Here is a 21,572-nt window from a genome sequence, read left to right on the forward strand (position 1 = left end):
TTCCGCTCCCTCCTCCCCTCCCTTTTCGTCCCCTTGGGCATCTGTGTGTGGTTTAGGTACGAGCGATATATCTGTTAAAAAAGCGGTGCTGCAGTGTCTGGACTTACTAAAAAGGGAGATATCACAACTCACTTTGTCCCTTCTCAGGTTAAATATACATGTGTCTGCCGTCAAAAGCAAGTGTAATGCACAGTCATTCAAAACAAAGCTGTACACTCTTATGTTGAGTATTAGCTGGGAAGATGTTGCTCACCTGGTTCTGTGGCAGTGGGGGTTGGCTCTGAGCATCAGGTGCCTGGCCCTGGCCCTGGCCCTGACTGTCATTGCCCCCCACCGGAGAGCCACGCGTGGTGGCCGTCATGCTCGCCACCGGGCAGATCTTGGCAATCTTGGCCTCTTACGGAGCGCTGGCCAGGAGGGAAATCACAGCCACCTCAGCTGTAGAGCAGAGGGAAGAGAGCCCGAACGCACGAGAGAGGGACACAAGCACCTGGAGGTCTGGATGTGCCGCTGAGACCATTGCATAACCTGGGGAAAAGGGTAGAGGGGTACAGGTCAATATTATCAGCAGGTTGGTTAAGTTACCTGTAATACATTAAAACTAAAAATCATAATCTTGTTCTGCTAAATTGACCATAAACATAATCTACTTGTTCTGAACTGGGCTGTGCTCTGCTTGGTAGTTCTGGGTTTTGGTTACCATGCAGATGTTTTATGAATAAGGATGTTTCAGCCAGGCTTTAAATGGCTGACACAGATCACCGATTTAAATTAGATTCAGAATATCCAGCACTAACCATTAATGATTTGTTGCCGACCCATTGCTGACAGTTTGAGATAAGTATCCCACACCTGCTAGCTTTTAAAAAATCATCACAAATAAGCTTCAAACCAGGAGAAGAAGCTGCATTAGGCAGTGCTGCTACCAGCCCATCTAGCCTTACAATAATAAATAGCATAATAAATGTCAAACCCCAAAAAACGGCCCCAAAAGTAATCCTATCCTACAAATGCCATGTTTCCTTTTCACTTTCAATTTATGTGCATCATGCTATCACAGGTCCTAACACTTGCTATGAACAAATACCTCTTCCTACTTTTACAGCATGCCTGAATCCATTTCAAGTCCCACCAGTCTAAAGCACCGTCTCAAATGTGAGCATGGGTAGACATGAACATTAGCCTCAGGTGTGTATGGTGGCGATAGGGCCACCATGATGGATTGTGAAGTGAAAGTGAAAATACCACTGACTTAATCATTAGTGATTGGTTGTCATTATGATTTTTGTTTAGTACGAACAGGATCTTATTTTGTTGTTTTTGGACATTATTTTTATCAATTGTAATAACAATGCGTTAACATTAACTAGATGTGGGAACATGGTGACATTGATACATGACACAGTCCAATGGGACAAGAGCCCCGAGCAATCAGACAGTAAAAAACCTGGCTATTCGGCCTGATTACTAAGCGCATATGTCTTCAAGGATAGACTTGTAATGTGAGAAATATTCCTAAACTGGGAGGTTAAGCCTGGATGTTGATCTGTCAACTCTAAGATGTTACCTCAGAAAGTTTGGTTAATATCTTTGCCTTTATATCAATTTTTAAAAGTGTTTATCTTTGTATTTATGACTTGCTTGATCAGGACTCCCCATGAACTGGTTAAGGAACATTCCAAATAACTACCACTGCCACAGTTCGATTAAAGCCAGAGGACATTTGTGTCATATCGTCATACCTCTTTATTGGCATGAATGTAACAAGGAAGATATTGCATAAGGGTGAAGAAAAAGCTCTCTCTACATTGTGTCTGCCCCAGACCTCAGCAATGTTAAGTAAAACGGAACCATGGTCAAAACAAGGAAAAAGAAGACTCAGCTTGTATGACACTGGAATCTCCCTTTACATATCAGTATGACAATCAGTAAAACATGATGCAGCCGGCAAATGTAGCACTTGACTGTCTGATCGACAACAAATACCATAGATAAATATCCTTTTTAAGGTAGCTTCATCCTGCATTTCAATCCAAATGATTCATATTTCAGCTTTCATTAAAAGTTAACCTTCAAATACAAATTGATTAAGAGATCATTTTTCACGCACCGTCCAAAAAGGTGCAGAAATAAGAGATAAGAGAGAATAGTTAGCGATTTAAATAAGCCCTGAGTATAAAGAGATATAATAATTGACGATGATTACTTTTGAGACCAATACATTATCACACATGCCTCCATATCAGCAGCACATTCAACACCACACCTTTCAGCCTTCCTGTCATTAAAATGAACACTTTGGCTATATGCAGTTTTAGAGTCAATGTGTTTTTAAATGTATAGTACAATTCGAAGTGGAATAGGATTATATCAGTTTTCAGACTGCCAATTAAGTCAGAACCCTCTTCCAGCTATTCCTGTGATCAAGATCGATAGGGTGCAGGGCATCATAAAGAAAAAGGAACATGACTTAATGGCTTTTAGATAATATAGAAAATGTTCAATAGATCCTCTATGCTGTTTAAAAAACAGAAAGCTTTGGTGAAGAAGATAATCATACTATGTATAAGGTAATATAAGATGGAACTTTTACAAGTTCTAAAGGACACAGGTTTACGAGTCATTATGGTCTCAATTTCACTCGCATTTAAAAAGGCCACGATTAATGAATAGTCTGCCCTAAAACCTCAATAGTTATCAGGTTTATCAAATTACAATGGAAGTCATGATTGTTTGAAGCACATTATACAAACATATATAAATAATAGCTTTCAACAGTCACAGTCTGCCTTCAAATGTGTGCTTTACAAGCCAACATAGGTGTACTAAAGCCTAAACATAAATCTACTTTGCGAGTAGCCATTAATTTTTCACAAGACACGAATGGTTAAATGCGTTTAACTGTTGTTACTGTATGCCTTCTTTAAGGGTAGTGAAACTAGCTTATTTCCTATTTTACAGGTGGCCAGAGGCATCTGCTTCAGCATCGGCTATTTGGGTTGCAGCTGTCATTACGAACAGTACATCACATTACTGCAATTACTATAAGCACAATCTGGCGAGTGTGCTGGTTTCCTGAGTACATGTCATATCATAAATTGAAAGCTACTATCAGTGAAACCACTCAGAAGCCAACGATCTACTAATGGGGGGATTGGGTTAGGGCGTTCTGTTTTATCAACAGTGTCAAACAAAGTGACACACACACGATAACAACCAGCCACCATTAAAATAAGCGCTAAGCTAGGTATAACTGCGGCCTTTCGCACTGAACCGGCTTTGAAACGTTAACGTTAGCGTTATAAACATATTTTATGGACGGAGAAATCGATCATGTAACAGGATGTGTGTTACCTTATAATATCTTCAATATTTACCAGCCCAGGTACTTATAAAGTACACGGGGACATTACGTAACTATCGATACAAACTAGCGCCCACAACAACCGTTAACAGCTGGTGGTTTAGTTAGTTAACGCCTGCTGCTAGCTAGCTGCGGTACTAACGTTAGGTTAGCTTGCAAGGCGATCCGCCCAGACAGCAGAGCATTGACGGCCTTGTCGACCAAAGCCCGCTGAGACACGCAGGCCTCACTATTCGACCGGGCCTGACATTAAACTTTCCCAGCAAACCTTTGCTACATAATGCACGATCTAGCACACAGATAGTTTGGTGAATAACCTTAATCGGTATCGATCTACATTTACTTTCCCCGGCGTTATTGTTGACCAACCATGTTCCATGTTACGCCATTTACAATGAGCATCGGTAGTGTTAGCATGCTAACGAGCAGCAATCTAGATAAACAGTTCTAGCGTTAGCTAGCCGTTAGCTTACATTCGGGTAAATACCCGAAGGTGCATTTGGCTAACGTTCCTATTTTGACAAGCGGCTTGCTGATATGACTCGACAACTAGCTAAATAGTTATCCCCTTTATAAAATGAACCCCCCGAGATTATGTTTAACACCACTTCATAACAATTTCAGCGTTCAACTCAAGTTAAGCTAGCTGGTTGTCTTAAAAAACGTTAAATATGTTAGTGACAGGGGAGTCGTCTATTTCCTGAAATGTAGAGTGTTCTGAACCGTATCGTCTAACGCCAAGTTATAACTTGGCTAAAACAAACTGAAAATGAAATCTTGGAAGCCAAAAGGATACAAAATGTTAACATCATTGTGGTTTTGATAAATCTGCTATTAACGAAACATATAACAGATATGATTGGAGGATAATCAAATATGAACAATTTGTAAACATTAGGCGTTAGAAGGAAATGTTCCTCCTCAGTCTGTAGACAGTGACCGTTTTGCGGGTAACGTTAGCTAGCGCTAGCTTGGCATCAGTGAATGCAGCGGAGTGAGCTAATCAGACTACACGTACTGTTGACCATGAATTGCAGTTTAATCGTGTTGACATTGTGAAAGATTCAATAAGGAATAGTTAAGAGAGGTTAAACCAACAGCATCTGAATAACACAAGCCGCTAAAATGCAGTAATGTTACCTTGCATCCACCACCAGCTGACGCTAATACTAGCCAGCTAACAATCACCAGCCAGCGCACCGAGCCAGTTAGCTAACAACTCACCAGGAATTTGATATGACTTCCCCCTCTATTCACGGGCTACGTCCAGCCTTGAACGATGGTGTCGTCGTATATTACATAAACGTGGTCTATATGAGTGACAGTTTCGCAGGACCCAAAACCTGTTACTAGAAAGATCTAATTCCTACGTTTTTTCCTCTGCTTCTGGGTGTTTTTCCTGCGTCACCGGCGCGGTAACAGCCCCCTAACTCTATCTAGTCCGATTTCTGGGGCTTGTCACTTCGGTCCCAGCAGTCACTCACAACTTGAATCCGTTCAACATGGCGGAAGCGCAGTCGTACACAAATGCCGTTCAGTAAAAACAGGCCAGACGACTGTGTGAACTCCAATAGTCAGCTTTGTCTATGAGCTAGTTTGCACCACAACGGAGTGCAGCGCAGCAAACACAACACCCGCTGAATGGAAAGGGCATAAAACCTCTCTCAATTCTGATGTGTGACTCCGACTCCAGTATGGATGTGCAATCCGTATTTTCATTAAAACCAAGAGAAAAAACTGAGCAAACTGACGCACTTGACTATATCGCCTCCTATCGCACGGGGTGGTCATACATGAAGATGTCATGTTTTTATAAAAGTCTAAATCAGCTAATTCAAATGTACCACAAACAGACATTTCAGCAGAGGTGGAGGAAGTACTCAGATTAGTTACTTAAGTAAAAGTAGCAATACAGTGTAACAAGTGAAGTAAAAGTCCTGCATTCAAAATGTAGTAAAGCAAAAAAAGTAGGCTATTTGAATAAAAAAAATCACTTCAAAGTTGAACTTGGTAAAGGTAGGATTTATTTTAAGTACTTATTATAATACCGGGTAGCTTAACTTATAATTATTTATTATAATGTGTGTCGAATAATTGTTTGTATTAATAACCTAAATCTGCAAAGTATCAAGTGACTACATTTGTTAAAAAAGTAGTAGGAGAGTAAAAAGTACATTTTCCCACAGAATCTAGTGACGTAAAAGCATAAAGCAGTATACATATGAACATACTCAAATAAAGTACATTTCTTACTTGAGTGCATGTACTTAGTTACAATACACCACTGCATTTCAGCATTTATTAGAGAGGATGTGATTGATAGAAAACTAAGAATATTGCTTTATTCCCTTTCCTAAATGGTTTGACTGTTTACCTCTGTGCAAAAATACCACCCAAGTTAGGCCTACTTCCTACATTTATTCTTAAGTCTCTGAATTTTGAAATGTTTACAGTTAATTTGCAGACAGACTAATAAAACCTACCAGTATAAGAGTGAAAATGATTTGATCAAGCACAATCTGTTACAGTGTTCATGAGGGCACCTGAAGATTGTTTTGAGACAGATAGGTAAAAATGAACTGTTGGATATAGTCTATAAAAGTATTCAAAATTCTATTTTATTGAACAATTTATAAACCACACATCAACAGACCTGGAACATAACAAAGAACTACTGGGCCATTATTAGCCCAATTTCTCCTATTGTTTGCAAATGGAGTACATTACACTTCCACATGACCCACTCAATGGCCTTTTTAGTTCAGTTGATGTTGCACTTTATTTGTAGTTCACATTGTCAAAATCCTCTCAGTTTAGGGGGTCAATGCGGGTCTTGAGCCAAGGGGCAGTAGTGATTGAAATATGGTTATGGCTCGTGGTCATCCAGTGGTCCAACACATCCTTGACACCAAATTCTTAATTAATGCACGATAAATAATCTATACAATCAATCAAAAATACGAGGGATTGGACAAAGGGGTTATTCACAGGGCATTTTTTCAGACATTGTTACAATGTTTAAGGTTACTCTATTTTCTCGCAGCTTCAGTACACACTCAGCTGGCACTTACAGGGCTAATTAAATGCATAAACAGCATTGAAGGAGGATAACACCTTTGCATCTCACTTATCTTTGATTTCAGAACATGCCTCTTGAAGACAGTTTAATACATGTTTATATTGTTTGTCAATCTTTGCTTCAACTCCTAGTGTTTTATGCCTCATCTTTACAAAATGCACAATACTCCCCTACCCACGTAAGTCAACAAGGTTGTGTGGGCCTTGGGAAGAATAGGAGCCCTTTAACGACATGAGTCTGAAACATTACTGACTGACACACTTAATTAATGAAATACACACTTGGTCGATATAATGCACTTTCAGTTATACAGATATGATCCATGAAGGATAGTGTCACAGCAGGATATGCACTTAATTAAGTAATACACACATGGTCTGTATAACTGCACTGGAATACTAAATGTTGCTGCTTTAAGTGTATTATGATGCCTTTACTTTTTCTACACTGAGGTATTGCTACATTTCCTTTTGTAAAATGTTTAAGTATCTGGGCTACTTCTTCCACCACTGGTCATCTGTTCCCAGGCCAACAGATTTTAATAGCCTACGTTAATGGATATTTGGCCATCAATCTAATCTAAGACCGTTAACACCCAAGCACTTCTCTGGCATTGTAAACCTGGCCTTAAACAAATTGTTCGGCCTGGGAACCAGTAACCCAGTGTGAGACACGCTAATGGGGACACATTCATGACTCTCACTCCTCAGGGCTCCTGTCTTGGTTTTCTTTCCCACCGGACCTATGCATTGCTAAGCGTTCCCGACAGCAAAGATGGCGGCAGAGCGGCGTTGAGCCTTCTCCGTAATGAGTTACCAAATTTGGTGCATTTGTTGAGTTTCGTGCCATACAAGGAAACCAAGTCCATGCCGAGAAACTCGTCTCGGGACAGAGATGTTGTGAGATAGCGAAGAGAAATATTTTCACAAGAAGTAAGCTACTACAGCTCGATAGTTTTCCGCTGGGTGTGCATCGCTAACAAACAGTTAGCCCTAGCGTCATTGTAAAATGGCTCCGGTGCAGATTGGGTCAGACGGGCAGCTCGTCCCACTCGGAGGTCCGGTTGTCTCGGGTCCACAGCCACCTCCACCCGGGACACCGGCCACACAGGGGGTCCGACTGAGCCTGCTCATTGAATTTCTCCTCCAGAGGACCTACCATGAAATCACCCTGCTGTCAGAACTGTAAGTAACATGTTAGCATCGTAGGCCTCAAAGCTAACTTACCGGCGGGCTAATCAGCTAACACCTGTAAACTTAGAGAATGATCTTCCTCCAGTCACTATAATAACGCCAAAAGCTAACCGACTCATCAAGATGTAATTAATAGCCCTAATGTTATGCCCTAACAAAGTGGATAGCCCACATATGTGATGGGACGTACCGGTAAACAACACCTCAGAGGTGGAAGAAGTACTCAGGTCATGTACTTAAGCAAAAGTAGATCTACCAAAGTGTAAGACCTGCAATCAAAATGTTACTTAAGTAAAAGTAAACAAAATATTAGCATCAACATCTATTTCATGTGCCAAAATTACTCATTATACAGATTGGGCCATCTCAGAATAATATATTACATGTTTTGATTATAATTATTGATGCATGTAAGTGGTGTCAAAGCTGGTAAAGGTGCAGCACATTGTAATCACGTTGTGTGCTGCAGGGTAGCTTGTTCATTTTACTCCAGGTTTAAATAAAGTATTTTATTCTTGATTGTATTTCACATCATTAATCTAAATCTGCAATGTAACTAGGTATTACATAGATGTAGTGGAGTAAAAGTACACCATTTACTGATTTGTAATGGGGTAACAGTGCAAAGTAGCAACAAATACAAATACTAAAATTGTACTTAAGTACAGTACTTGAGTAAATGTAATTAATTACTTTACATCACTGCAACACATCATTTGTATTAATATCCTGAAGTTATAACTAATGGATTTGATATTTAAAGTAAGTGTTTCTGTGGGGCATATGGGAGACACCCATCTGCTGTCCCAAAGACAGTTTATCCTCGCCTCCTAACTGAAAATCTCAACATTTTCATTTAATGTTATCGTGTCATACTCATACCACAAACCCACTGAGTTATGGCATGTTATAAGCTATGCTGTTGCTCTACTTTGATGACAATGTCAGTAATAAAACGTTGTAATCTATTTTGTATTCAGGCTTCCAAGAAAAACGGACATGGAGAGGTATGTTACTTTAAATGTTGTTATCCAGAATGTCTTTATCAATTCACTCCTTTAACTACCTATTCTGTTAAGCTGTTGTATTACACTGTGTTTAATTTCTTACCCACTGTTTCCTTCTCAGAAAAATTGAGATTGTCCAGTTTGCCAGTCGTACCAGGCAGCTATTTGTGCGTCTGCTAGCCCTGGTGAAGTGGGCAAGCAATGCAGGGAAAGTTGAGAAGTGCTCGGTATGTTAATTTGACTTCCTTTTTAGGTAGATGTTGATAATACACAACAAAGTTACTTGGTACCATCAGAACATCTCAAAGCTCACTCTTGCTTCTTGTGCTAATAGATGATCTCCAGCTTTTTGGATCAGCAGACCATCCTGTTCGTAGATACAGCTGATAGGCTGGCATCGCTGGCCAGAGATGCCCTGGTACATGCTCGTTTACCCAGCTTTGCCATCCCCTTTGCCATTGATGTCCTCACCACAGGGTCGTATCCACGCTTGCCCACATGTATACGAGTAAGTCTGTTAAAACTGTGTATTAAACCATGCAAGACTGCAAATGTATATGATTGATGTTGGGATATTTCACTCTATGTATGCCTCACAATTGACTCTGTGTCCATTTTTGTAGGATAAGATCATTCCTCCAGACCCCATCACAAAGGTTGAGAAGCAGACCACCCTGAGTCAACTTAATCAGATTTTACGGCACCGCCTTGTCACTACAGACTTACCACCTCAGCTAGCAAACCTCACAGTTGGTAAGCAGCGTTTGTAAAGCCACTATGGATTTTTTTCTGATAGCTATTCCTATACCTACATTAACAGCTTCTCTAAGGACATTTTGTCTATAACAATATCTTATTTTTATGATTTCTTGTGTGTGTTTTTGTGTAGCTAATGGGCGTGTAAAGTTTCGAGTGGAAGGAGAGTTTGAAGCCACTTTGACAGTGATGGGAGATGACCCAGATATTCCATGGAGGCTGCTGAAGTTGGAGATTCTTGTGGAGGACAAGGAAACTGGAGGTAAGGCATCAGCTTCTCCATCTCCACTCCACACCACAGTGTACCATTGACATGCTGATTGACAATATACTTCATTGCTAATGGGTTTCCCTTTCCCATTTACTCTTAATTGGTTTGTCTGTCAACCCCTTCCAACGCTCCTCCCGCCTGTCTTCCCATCCCCCCCTCGCAATTGACAGATGGCCGAACCTTGGTCCACAGTCTGCAGGTGAACTTCATCCACGAGTTGGTCCAGGCGCGCCTGTGTGCGGATGAAAAACCTCTGCAGGACATGTACAACTGCTTGCGTATCCTTTCTTCGTCTATGCAATTTGTCTGTGGCCTGCACAAACAAATTTGGCTTTAGTCCCAGTCTGATGTGAACTACTGCAGTAGGGCGGGTGTGTGTGTGTGTGTGTGTGTGTGTGTGTGTGTCTGGGCATATAGAGTATTGACTGGGCAAGCAGACACTTTCGGCATTTCAATGAGAAACTCGGCTACATCCTTCTTAACAACCTTTAAAAAAAAATCTCATACAACTGCTTTGAGTTATTTACAAGGGAAGGGCACTGTTCTCACTACAATCACCATGTCAATTCATGTGTGTTGTAATGAATTCCTTATGGAGATGTAACATCTGTTAATTCAGTATTAGGAAATGTGTTCACTGTTTTGTGAATCAGAGCTAAATTGAAGAAGTGTCTTTTGAATTTTTGTGGCGATATGAAATATGAAACAATGTTTGCACAATAATGTATGATAGCTAAAACATGAGGATAAAAAAAACACGAGATTGAGTAGATTATAAAATTAAATATATAAATACAGTGAGGCATAAAATAGATTTAAAAAATATTTTAATTAAACAAAGAAAAATGACAGTTAAAAACATTTTCGCATAATAAATCAAGATCCAAAGCCTTTTCCAGATGTATTCTATGTATAAGATGCTCCAACCTATTTATTTTCAAAAAACATCTATAGCATTAGTTTAAAGTAAAAAAACAATCATCTATCATTAGTGTTGTCAGGAACTCTTAATTGTGTCATTGACCATTCTGTTGTAAACCATACATAAAGAAAGGAGAGGATCTCCTCTGATCAGAAAGTCACGGTCTTATCACGCTTCAGTCTGTGGTGAAACATAGAGAGAATCAACAGCTTGTTTGCATTCATGCTAATATCAAAGACCCTAATCAAGCATGCGAGATGAGCTCGAATGAGCTAATCACAATGCTAATCACAATGCTAATCAGTACATCTCTGCTCAGCCTCCCCCCACCGACGCCAGCCGTGCAGCTCACCGTGTCAAAGAGCAGTCTGTGTCGGGCACAAATGCCCCTTTTTTCGTGTCTTGAGGATATGTCTGTGAGTGTGTTTTGAATTTTAATAGAAGGATGTGTGTAGTAGTTTTTCTTTTTATCTCTATTCACCTAGACTTGACATTTCCCCACACTGTTTCCTTTAACTGCATTGTTTCCAGACTCCTTCTGTCTGTCACTGCAGCTAGAGGTGCTCCACTCTCAGACTATGATGCTGATCAGAGAGCGATGGGGTGACCTGGTGCAGGAGGAACGATATGTGCCTGCAAAATACCTCACGCTCACTGTCTGGAAGTAAGACCTTCTACATTTCCCTGGACACTGTGTTCTTCCAAAATACCCAAATTGAATGATTAATTTATGCCTTTTTCGTTTCTTCAGCCAACAGGTTTTGGGTAGGAAAACGGGTACAGCCTCAGTACATAAAGTCAATATCAAGATTGACGAATCAGATGGATCTAAGCCATTGCAAATATCTCATGAGCCCCCTCTCCCTGCCTGTGACTCCAGATTAATGGAGAGAGCTTTGAGGGTAAGTCGGATATATGTTCTCAGAAAGGTGCAGTGTGGCTTAATGTACAATTATCTTACAATTAAATAATGTATGCCTTCTTAACTGCTTTTTTTAGATTGACCATCTCTCAGTGGAGAAGCTTTTGATTGACAGTGTGCATGCAAGGTCCAATCAGAAGCTACAGGAACTGAAGGCCATTCTGAAGACCAGCAATCCTGGTGACAACTGTATGTATTTACTCAGTTAAACACATGTTTAGGTATATATTAAGCAAAAGAAACCAGTGTTGTCCTCAACAGCAGTTGCAGCCATGTGATACCACTGACAGCAGTTGAACGTTTGCTTTTACCCCTGACAATAAAATCGAATGGGATCATTTTCTTGGTCTTAATTATGATGAATTGCACATTCAAAATTCCCATTAGCTCATAGAGGTGTGCTCTCTCATGCATCCTCCATGTGCGTTCTGTCAGTTAATGTACTGTAACAATGGTTTTTGAGTCATCTACAAAAGAGATGTTGAAGTTTGTTTGTTTATTTCAGCATTCATCGAGACCGCTTTACCCACACTCGTTATTCCGATACTGGAGCCCTGTGGTCGTTCAGAGTGTTTACACATTTTTGTAGACCTGCACTCTGGCGTCTTCCAACCCATGCTGTATGGATTAGGTAAGTAATAGCAAATCACAATGTTTTTGTAATGTTAGTTCATAGGTCTTTGTTCCCTTGTATTGTTTTGTATGCTCCACTCTGTGCAATAAATAACCCTATGTGTTCTCTCTCTAGATCAGTCTATGCTGGATGACATTGAAAAGACCATTAACGATGACATGAAGCGCATCATATCTTGGCTTCAACAACTCAAGTGAGACCACCTCCTCCATTTTTAAATAGCTATAAACACGACACGTATATTCACAGCTGACAGTGTAAAGTATAGCATTGGCAGTTCGCAGTCAACGCCTGCCACTAGCTTGTCAAAATGCACTTATTGCTGTCAATAGCAACACTTGGCAAAGAAGGTGGCAAGATGGTTGTTGAGAAGGATGACGGGGATCTGAATTTCCAGAGTCTTGCACTAGTAAACAGCCGGAGCTATGAATTCGGAACTTTTTCACATCATGGATTTTATTGAGACATCGAATCTTTCTTTCTCTCTGTCAAGGTTCTGGTTGGGGGAGCAGCGTTCTCGACAGTCTGTGAAACACCTTCCCACCGTGTGCACTGATATTCTTCACCTGTCCAACTCGGCTTCTCACCCCATAGGCAACCTGTCCAAACACAGACTCTTCATTAAGCTCACACGTCTTCCGCAGTACTACATTGTGAGTTCCTGAACAAATCTATTTCTAAAACCAAAAATCCATATTAAATATTTGAATTGACTTTAGTGTCCACCTTCTTATTCTCCATTGTTGATCCTTCCAATTCGTTCTAATCCTACTCATTCTCTTTTTTTTTGTAGGTGGTGGACATGCATGAAGTGCCCAGCAGTCCCACAGCGTTGCAGTACAAGTACTCGTTCCTGTCCGTGTCTCAGTTGGAAGGAGATGACGGGCCCATGTGTGCACAGCTCCTGCAGCATTTTAAACCCAACCTAGAACACCTCGTCCAGGACACAACGGGGAGAGTGGTCCGACCTGGCTCTAAGAGAAAGGTAGGCAGCACTAAAGTAGAAAACATTCATCTCTGTTTGTTGACATACAGCATTTTGTATCGGTTTTCATTGATCTTGTCTTCAAGATTAAACTACACAGTTTGAAATGTGCTGGGAAAAGTAAACGCATTCAATGCCCACCCTCAATTATTCTTGATAAGAAAATATATTTTCTTTTGGGTTGCCTCAGTTGATACATATGTAGTCTGCATCACCACAATATACAACCAAATATAAATTCAGCTTTTCCCTGTACTGGTCAGCGTCCCCTTGTGAACATGTGTACCTTTTGTGAATGTGAGAAAAGACATTGCTAAGGAATAAATTAAACACATTTGCTTTGTCTCTGTTGCTCCATAGGTATCTGGGGACCAGGGGGAGCCGGAGCCAAAGAAGCCTAAGCGGTCTGGAGAAATGTGTGCCTTCAACAAAGAGCTGGCTCACCTTGTAGCGATGTGCGACACCAACATGCCTTTCATTGGCCTCAAAGCAGAGGTAAGTCCCAGTGCCCAGACATTTCTAATCATTCATACCAGGCATAGATGTGTTGGAACAACATCAAGCATGGCAAAAATATTTTTGGCCAATGCTAAATGTCCTTCTGTCTGTCTCTTGACTAGCTGTCCAACATGGAAATCCCAAACCAAGGTGTCCAAGTGGAGGGAGATGGCAGCAGTCACGCAATACGTCTAATAAAGTAATACACACAGTCACAAGCATTCATGCTTTTAAACACACATGAATCCAATTTATATTCACAGTATAATAAACATTGCAACAAACATTGTGATCATACAGCATATTTGTTTGTCCTGCAGGATTCCTCCCTGTAAAGGTGTAGAAGAAGAGACCAGGAAAGCTTTAGACCGCTCTCTGCTGGACTGCACCTTCAGACTGCAGGGCAGGAACAACCGAACCTGGGTGGCTGAACTGATGCTGGCCAACTGCCCTCTCAACAGCACGCACAGCAAGGAGCAAGGTACGCATCGTAAACAGATTGTTCCAGGCTCCACACTCGAAGTTTACAACACTGCCCGGTGTTTAAACAAACCCATCTGTCCCCTCTTATTAGCCTCCACGCGGCACGTGTATCTGACCTACGAAAACCCTCTGTCGGAGCCGGTGGGCGGGCGCAAGGTGGTGGAGATGTTCCTCAATGACTGGAACGCCATCAGCGAGCTCTACCAGTGTGTCCTCACCTTCTCTCGAGCACTACCAGGTACGTGCACGGTCATGTGTTAAACAAAGATTGCAATTCATCTTAATTCAGTTGGTATGTTACTTTACATCATTTTGGTACATGTGTATGAATGTACACTGAATTATGTATTTTCAAAGTAAACTAATCTGAGAAGAAAAACCCAGAGCGATCAGATGTACTTTTGTAAGTTTTAAAGATGTTGTTGAATTCTGCAGATGGTTAGAGCTAGAGTTAGTTAAGTCTTGCACTCGTCATGTCACCCACAAGGTTGTGTCTTTGATGCTTTGCAAAAGAAACACACTGATCTAATACAGCTACACACTCTTCACTGCTTCCCTCCAGAGATGCCATCTCTTATGAGCCTGTTTTCAGAGGTGCGGCTGTACAACTACCGTAAGCTGGTGCTGTGTTACGGCACCACCAAGGGCAGCTCCGTCACCATCCAGTGGAACTCCAACAGCCAGCGGTTCCACCTCGCCCTGGGCACCGTGGGGCCGAACTCTGGCTGCTCCAACTGCCACAATATCATCCTCCATCAGCTCCAAGAGATGTTCAACAAGAGTCCTAACGTGATGCAGCTTCTGCAGGTACACAGATGTCAGACTGCATCCACAACAAATAAATGTCCACTTGTTGGATCTGGATCAAGTTATAATATCAAGAGGCCTCTAAGGTTACTCTTAAATTAGTTCACTTAATCTTTGTGTTAGGAAATACCTTATAAACAGGTCTCATATCAATATTTTAGCTGACATCACAACGTTATTCTCTCTTCCTAAAATGTATTGTATTCTGTTTTGTTCATAATCTTTATGTGCCTCAAATAATTGCAAAAACGACGTATCCTCTATTTCTCTAATCACATACTGTTTAATTTCACTTTAGTGTTCTGTGTAATGTCCTGAGTAACATTATCTATTTATCATCTTCCTCAGGTTCTCTCTGACACACAGGCCCCTCTGAACGCAATCAACAAGCTTCCAACCGTGCCCATGCTGGGCCTGACCCAGCGCACCAACACTGCCTACCAGTGCTTCTCCATCTTACCCCAGTCACCCACACACATCCGCCTGGCCTTCAGAAACATGTACTGCATCGACATCTACTGCCGCAGCCGCGGTGTGGTCGCCATCAGAGACGGAGCCTACAGTCTTTTTGACAACACTAAGATTGTAGAGGGCTTTTACCCTGCACCTGGACTCAAGGTATACAAGACTTAGAGGCATGTATGTACAGTAAATATGAAGCTTCTGCCAGCAGCTAATTAGCTTAACATAAACAGGGGAAAAGGTCATCCTGGCTCTGTTAAAAAGATATGTGTACGAGCACCTAAAAAGTCAATTGCATAACCATTAAGTGTTAATAAGTTAGCTTTAGAGGTGCTTTGGGTAGCAGAACTGTAAGAGTGTTTTTCTAATCAGCTGACCTAAAGAAAACTACTTGATTCCAAAAGTGAAGTATGCAGATATATACTGTTTATGATTAACAATTGACTTTTACCCAGCTTTTTACATAGAATGTTGTCTTTCTCTTCTTTCCTCTGTCTAGACATTCCTAAACATGTTTGTAGACAGTAATCAGGATGCTCGCCGGCGCTCTGTTAATGAAGATGACAACCCCCCCTCGCCGGTGGGTGTTGACGTGATGGACACCCTGATGAATCAGTTGCAAGCTCAACAGCAGCCGCAAACAATGAGAGGGGGTGCGGGAGGAGTCTATCCTCCTCTCACTTCACCACCACCAAATTACCATGCTAACGTAACCCCCTCGCCATCCATGATGCCCACCCAGTCGCCAGGTACAGTAGCAGCAAGCTCGGTTCTTGTCCATGTGTGTGTGAGTGACTGATGTCTGCTGTTGTGTGTGTCATCTGAGCTTTTCATGCCCCCATACAAATGTTTGTTTTATGAACATGTCCCATTGCGGCCCTCAAACTATCTGCTGATTTGTTGCAAGAACACATTGTGTGAATGCAACAGAAAACGAGGAAGAGCGACCATGTGTGCCCATTTTCAATTTTGCAAAACCATGATATCAGTTGTGTTTCTCATGCAACACACACACGCCTCACAGCCGAGAGGAAATGAAGCATGCATTTTGCCCTGCTCCTTCCATTCCTCCATCTCAGCCCGCCAGCCAGAGACTACGGCCCGCCCTGCTTTAGCATGTGTGTTCATGAGTGTGCGAGTGTGTGTGTGTGTGTGTGTGATGAGAACTTGTCAAGCTCAGAGTCTGATGAGTCCTTTGGTATGTATGTGTGTGTGTGTGCAGGGAACATCCATGCCTCTGGCTCCCCTAGTGGAGCTCTGCGGGCTCCCTCTCCTTTCGGGCCCACCCCCTCTCCGTCTTCTCTGGGCATTGCCATGGGCCCAACCAGCTTTGCCAGTCCTCACGGTAAGCAGCAGGATGGCCCTAAATTCTGGCCTGGTGGTAATTCTGGTCTTCTGGCACGGGCTGAAAATGACATCCAATGAAAAATGGGCAGTATTTAGTGGGCACACAGTGGTGTATACATTTAACAGTGTTAATTGTTTTGTATTAGTGTTATTCTGTTGCTGATGGCTGTCTCTTATTCAACCTAGGTGCTCTGGACCCCAGCTCTCCATATGCCATGGTGTCTCCCAGCCATAGGGGCCAGTGGCCAGGCTCACCCCAGGTCTCAGGGCCTTCTCCTGGGGCAAGGATCCCTGGCATGTCCCCTGGTAACCCATCGCTGCACTCGCCTATCCCCGATCCTCATTCTCCGCGAGCCGGGACCAGTAAGTAGTGCTTCTTTCAGTGTTGTCTCGCATAACTTATACATCCCAACTGATAATGGATTAAATTGGCGCGTTCACGCCGCAGTACTTTTCCCACTTTAGTTCCGATATAGTTCTGAAATGTCGCGTTCACACCAAAAAGAGCCGGAACTAAAATTAGTTCATCAGAACCTTTTTTACCCCCTTTTCCGTCCCTGCTAGAGAGCAGGTACTTTCGTGGGAGAAAAAGGTTCCTATGTCTGATTGGCTGGGCGGAATGCAAACCACGCCCCGTAAAACTCCCAAAAGGTTTTGTGAAGCCGCCATTTTATTATCCTCGCATTAGCATTATTAGCATTAGCATTAGCCCATCGCACAAATGCAGAGAGACTAACTTATGGCAACACAAAAGAAAACATGAGAGCGGTGGAGTGATGAGGAGGTGTCGGCGTTCTGGCGATTTACTCGGAAGGCTGAAGCCAGTCCCCAACTCCGGGGACTTCCGGCCGGGGACTTCGGGTGGCAGTATACGCCGTGAAGTTGTTTGTGGCCTGCCAGTAAACCCAAAGCAGAAGAAGTGACGTCAGCAGCTTCATTTGCCTAATCCTTCCCCCAGGAACTTATTCCGGTGTGAACGCGATCTGTACTTAGTTCATGAGAACTAAAGAGTTCTGATGAACTAAGTTCTCATGAACCTTTGTGGGAAAAGTACTGCGGTGTGAATGCGCCTATTAAATCATCTTGATACTAATCCCTTTTAGATTTTTTTAAATACATTTAACTAGAATTGTTCAAGAAAAATTAATCCAAAAAGGGTAAACATTTTTTGGTCAGTATACAATTGTCCCTATCTGTCATTATTTCAAAAGAAATGACTCATTGTTGTTTATTGAGTTGTTATAAAGAAAGGAATGTAATAAAGTACAAACAGATAAATAATTGCGACCAAGATATTTAACATTTGAAAAAGTGACCTGTCATCTCTGGTGGAAAAATAATGTAACAAAACAAGGTGATCCTTTCCAAATAATTTGGCACTTCTGTATTTTGTTTTTATGGTAAAACACGCTATAGGTTAAGACTTTACCATAAATAAATAAAGCACTATTGAAAATATTGAAATTTTTCTCTAAAACATCGCTTTCCCTCTCCCTCTTTGTTTTAGGTTCACAGGTTATGCCTTCCAGTATGCCTCCACCCCGCAAGCTACCTCAGCGCCCCTGGGCTGCTTCCATTCCTACCATCCTCACCCACAATGCCTTGCATGTGCTTCTGCTCCCCTCACCCACTCCCTGCCTGGTGCCCGGCCTGGCTGGTAGCTACCTCTGCTCCCCTCTTGAGCGTTTTCTGGGTTCAGTTATCATGAGACGGCACCTACAGAGGATCATCCAGCAGGAAGCCACCGTAAGAATTGCACTCATTTGGAGAGACAAGTCTTGTGTTTATTTGTTACACTAACTAACTGACTGTTCTAACGTCCCCTTCTCTACCAATTCTCCTCCAGTTATCTATTGTGAACTCTAATGAGCCGGGGGTGATCATGTTCAAGACGGAGGTACTCAAGTGCCGCGTGGCTCTCAACCCAAAGAACTACCAGACACTGCAGCTCAAAGTCACTCCAGAAAACGCAGGTCCCTGGACCCAGGAGGAGCTTCAGGTCCTGGAGAAGTTCTTCGAGACAAGGGTAAGCATGAGCAGAAAATGTTCTTACATGTAAGACGTAGTAGTAGTTTAGTGCTTCATTTAAAATCAACACACAATTCCGACCCGTGATGCACTACATTAAGGACACTTTGGAAGTCATGCCTGCCCTGCACTCATGTTGTTGTTATTCCATTGATTCAACTTTCTAGGTTGCTGGTCCTCCCTTCAAATACAACACTCTGAATGCCTTCACAAAGCTGCTGGGGGCGCCCACCAACATCCTGAGAGACTGTGTGCGCATCATGAAGATGGAACTGGTGGGTAGCTGTTTCTTATTTAAGAGACATAGTAGCATGTATTGAATCATGATTGTATATGAACCTTTTCAGTTTGGGTGTATTTTGATCGATAGAGAAAACAACAACACAATTGCTACTTCATCTTTACACAGAAAGTAAAAGATGTTATGAATATGCTAAATGCTAAAATTTGGCCTTACATAAAAAAAAAATAAGAATTCTCTCTGTGTTTGAAAGGTGTTATAAATATGAATATGATTTCTCTGCAGTTCCCTGACCAGGCTTCACAGCTGAAGTGGAATGTGCAGTTCTGTCTCACCATCCCTCCCAGTGCTCCCCCCATCGCCCCTCCTGGGACCATCGCTGTGGTGCTCAAGTCAAAGATGCTCTTCTTTGTAAGTCTCAGCAGAGCCTCACTCTCATCTCTCCGCAGCAAGCACACACCTATACTTGTGTAGCATCATTTGAAGCAACCTGACCCTGTGTCTGTTGTGCCTTGCAGTTGCAGCTGACTCAGCGTATCCCGGTGCCCCAGGAGCCCCTGAGCATCATCGTCCCCATTGTGTACGACATGGCCACGGGCCTCACTCAGCAGGCCGACATCCCCAGACAGCACAGCTCCTCGGGGGCCGCGGCCCTCATGGTCTCTAATATCCTTAAGAGGTTCAACGAACTGCACCCCGCCAGACAGGGTGAGACTTTCACACTGAATTTTTTTTATCATTTTACTAAACTGAAACTAATATCAACTGAATATTCAGTGTCATCTACACCTGACACTAAATGTCATTGCTTGTCATTAACACTGGGTATTTTCTATCTTTCTCTCAGGTGAGTGTACGATATTTGCTTCTGTTCACGAGCTGATGGCCAACCTCGCTCTACCCCCCGGCACTCGTCAGTAGAAACAAGAATAAATCAGACTACTGGAGTCCAACCGGAGTCCCGTTTGAGACCGATGACGGGTCCAAACGGAGAGTAACAACTGTGGTCCCAAGATGTCAAAATCCAGCATGTGTCTTCTCTGCTTCAGCCATTGGACTATTGACCTTGTGTATAATTGCTGTTATGGAACATTTAATTTGTACAGCTGTGGACCACAGTCTTTATTCTTGATAGAAGCTCACAACAAGATTTGCCATTGAGGAAAATCATGGACAAGGGGGGGCATTTGATGCAAAAGGATATAAATGTTATTTTTTCTCCAGATGCACTTGTAAACAAGATTATCTATTGAAATTAAGGTTGTTTACAAAAATATGTATATTATTGTAAATTTAAGTGTTATAAGGAATCAGGTGAGTTAGATTTTTGCTATAGAATTGACTTCATTCTTTTTTCTTTCTTTTTTATAACGCCAGACTGATATTATTATAGTATCAGGAGATATATTCCTTAGCGCACTATTTAAATGTTTTCTTGCCTTTACTTTGTCGAGACCTCTGCATTTTTATTTCAAACTTTCCCTTTGGATACTGTAAAACTGTGACAAACTTTATAAGCCAGTTGTATTTTATTAAGACCCATTTTGAGTCCTGGTTGAAGAATGGAGACTTCCTGTCTGACTTTGCTATTTAATAAACCAAGCCCAGAGTTGGTTTGTGCTTTGAAGATCTTCCACTGGCAAATACTTAAATATTCAGATCATTTACTGGAGTCAAAGTAACAGTGATATGGCACTATTGGCAAAAAATGTACATAGATTATCAAAACGTAAAACTGATGTAGAATTACACTTTTCACTTTAAAATACTCGATCTTCACCAAGCTTGAACTCCATCAGGTTTAAATATAAAAGCACTTTCAGCACTGCTCCATGTAAGTACATTCCACTTTTACTTCCACCTTTATTATATCAAACAATTGAATCATTAAATATATCGGCAGAAAGCAAACATTGATTAGCAAATACAGGTAATATTACAGTAAACATGCCCAATACTTCTTGGTTCCTCATTGTTAGGTTTTAAATATTTATCTACACTATCCCAAAAAATAATAGGTGGATCAATCAATAATGAAAATAACAAGAATTAGGTGCAACCCTGACAAAGATGCTGTTGACTGAAGTATTTCCCTTTCATTATATTTGGTATTTAAAGGTCACCTATTATGCAAAATGCACTTTTTCATGTCTTTTATACATAAACATGTGTCCCCTCTGTGTGAAGAGATTCTGAAAGTTTCAGGAAAAAAAATTCGCTCACTCTTTGTCCTGATCCATTTATATAAAAACTTGTCTGAAAATGAGCTGATCAGATTTTGGCCACTTTATGTCATAACGTTTTTTTGGCTTGTGTAACCATTAGCCAATATCCAACCAAGGTAACCCCCCCCACCACACCTTAGCACCTGCATCTCCTACTAGAGTGTTCTTTGTAACCAAATATCTCTCAGAGGGGCGTTGGGAGTGGCTCCTTATTTTCATCTAAAGTAACAGACAGAGCACTTTAGAAACAGAGGGGATTATTATGCTGCAATGATCTGTTTGGTATTTCGAGCCAAAAACTTCAGAAACATATTTGTATATATCTGAGACTTATTATATATTGATGAA

The 21,572-nt window shown here is 41.6% G+C and overlaps 2 protein-coding genes across 3 annotated transcripts in view; one reads left to right on the plus strand and one right to left on the minus strand.

Annotated features, from left to right (window-relative positions):
• usp9 (ubiquitin specific peptidase 9) overlaps positions 1-5,042 on the minus strand; it is a 36,906-nt gene extending 31,864 nt beyond the window's left edge. Inside the window, 2 exon segments of the mRNA XM_034128631.1 lie at positions 254-528; positions 4,589-5,042. Coding sequence (XP_033984522.1) covers positions 254-361 — 108 coding nt within the window. The 5' untranslated portion in view covers positions 362-528; positions 4,589-5,042.
• Positions 5,043-7,188: 2,146 nt separating this feature from the next.
• med14 (mediator complex subunit 14) lies at positions 7,189-20,632 on the plus strand. 2 transcript variants are annotated; one of them, XM_034128632.1, is made up of 29 exons: positions 7,189-7,627; positions 8,617-8,643; positions 8,765-8,870; positions 8,978-9,151; positions 9,267-9,396; positions 9,533-9,661; positions 9,841-9,948; positions 11,124-11,256; positions 11,344-11,494; positions 11,592-11,703; positions 12,020-12,145; positions 12,263-12,341; positions 12,642-12,801; positions 12,942-13,133; positions 13,494-13,628; positions 13,754-13,830; positions 13,952-14,112; positions 14,206-14,352; positions 14,677-14,921; positions 15,270-15,539; positions 15,883-16,132; positions 16,606-16,728; positions 16,917-17,093; positions 18,238-18,476; positions 18,577-18,756; positions 18,926-19,033; positions 19,285-19,410; positions 19,518-19,707; positions 19,847-20,632. In XM_034128632.1, exons 1-29 carry the CDS (start codon positions 7,452-7,454, stop codon positions 19,918-19,920), a joined length of 4,305 nt encoding a protein of 1,434 aa, XP_033984523.1. In that variant the 5' UTR covers positions 7,189-7,451; the 3' UTR covers positions 19,921-20,632. The 2 variants fall into 2 exon arrangements, with proteins under 2 accessions (XP_033984523.1, XP_033984524.1); XM_034128633.1 differs by lacking the exon at positions 16,606-16,728.
• Positions 20,633-21,572: the final 940 nt, after the last annotated feature.

Source organism: Trematomus bernacchii, unplaced genomic scaffold (assembly GCF_902827165.1).
Source record: "Trematomus bernacchii unplaced genomic scaffold, fTreBer1.1, whole genome shotgun sequence".
NCBI classification, from domain to species: Eukaryota; Metazoa; Chordata; class Actinopteri; order Perciformes; family Nototheniidae; genus Trematomus; species Trematomus bernacchii.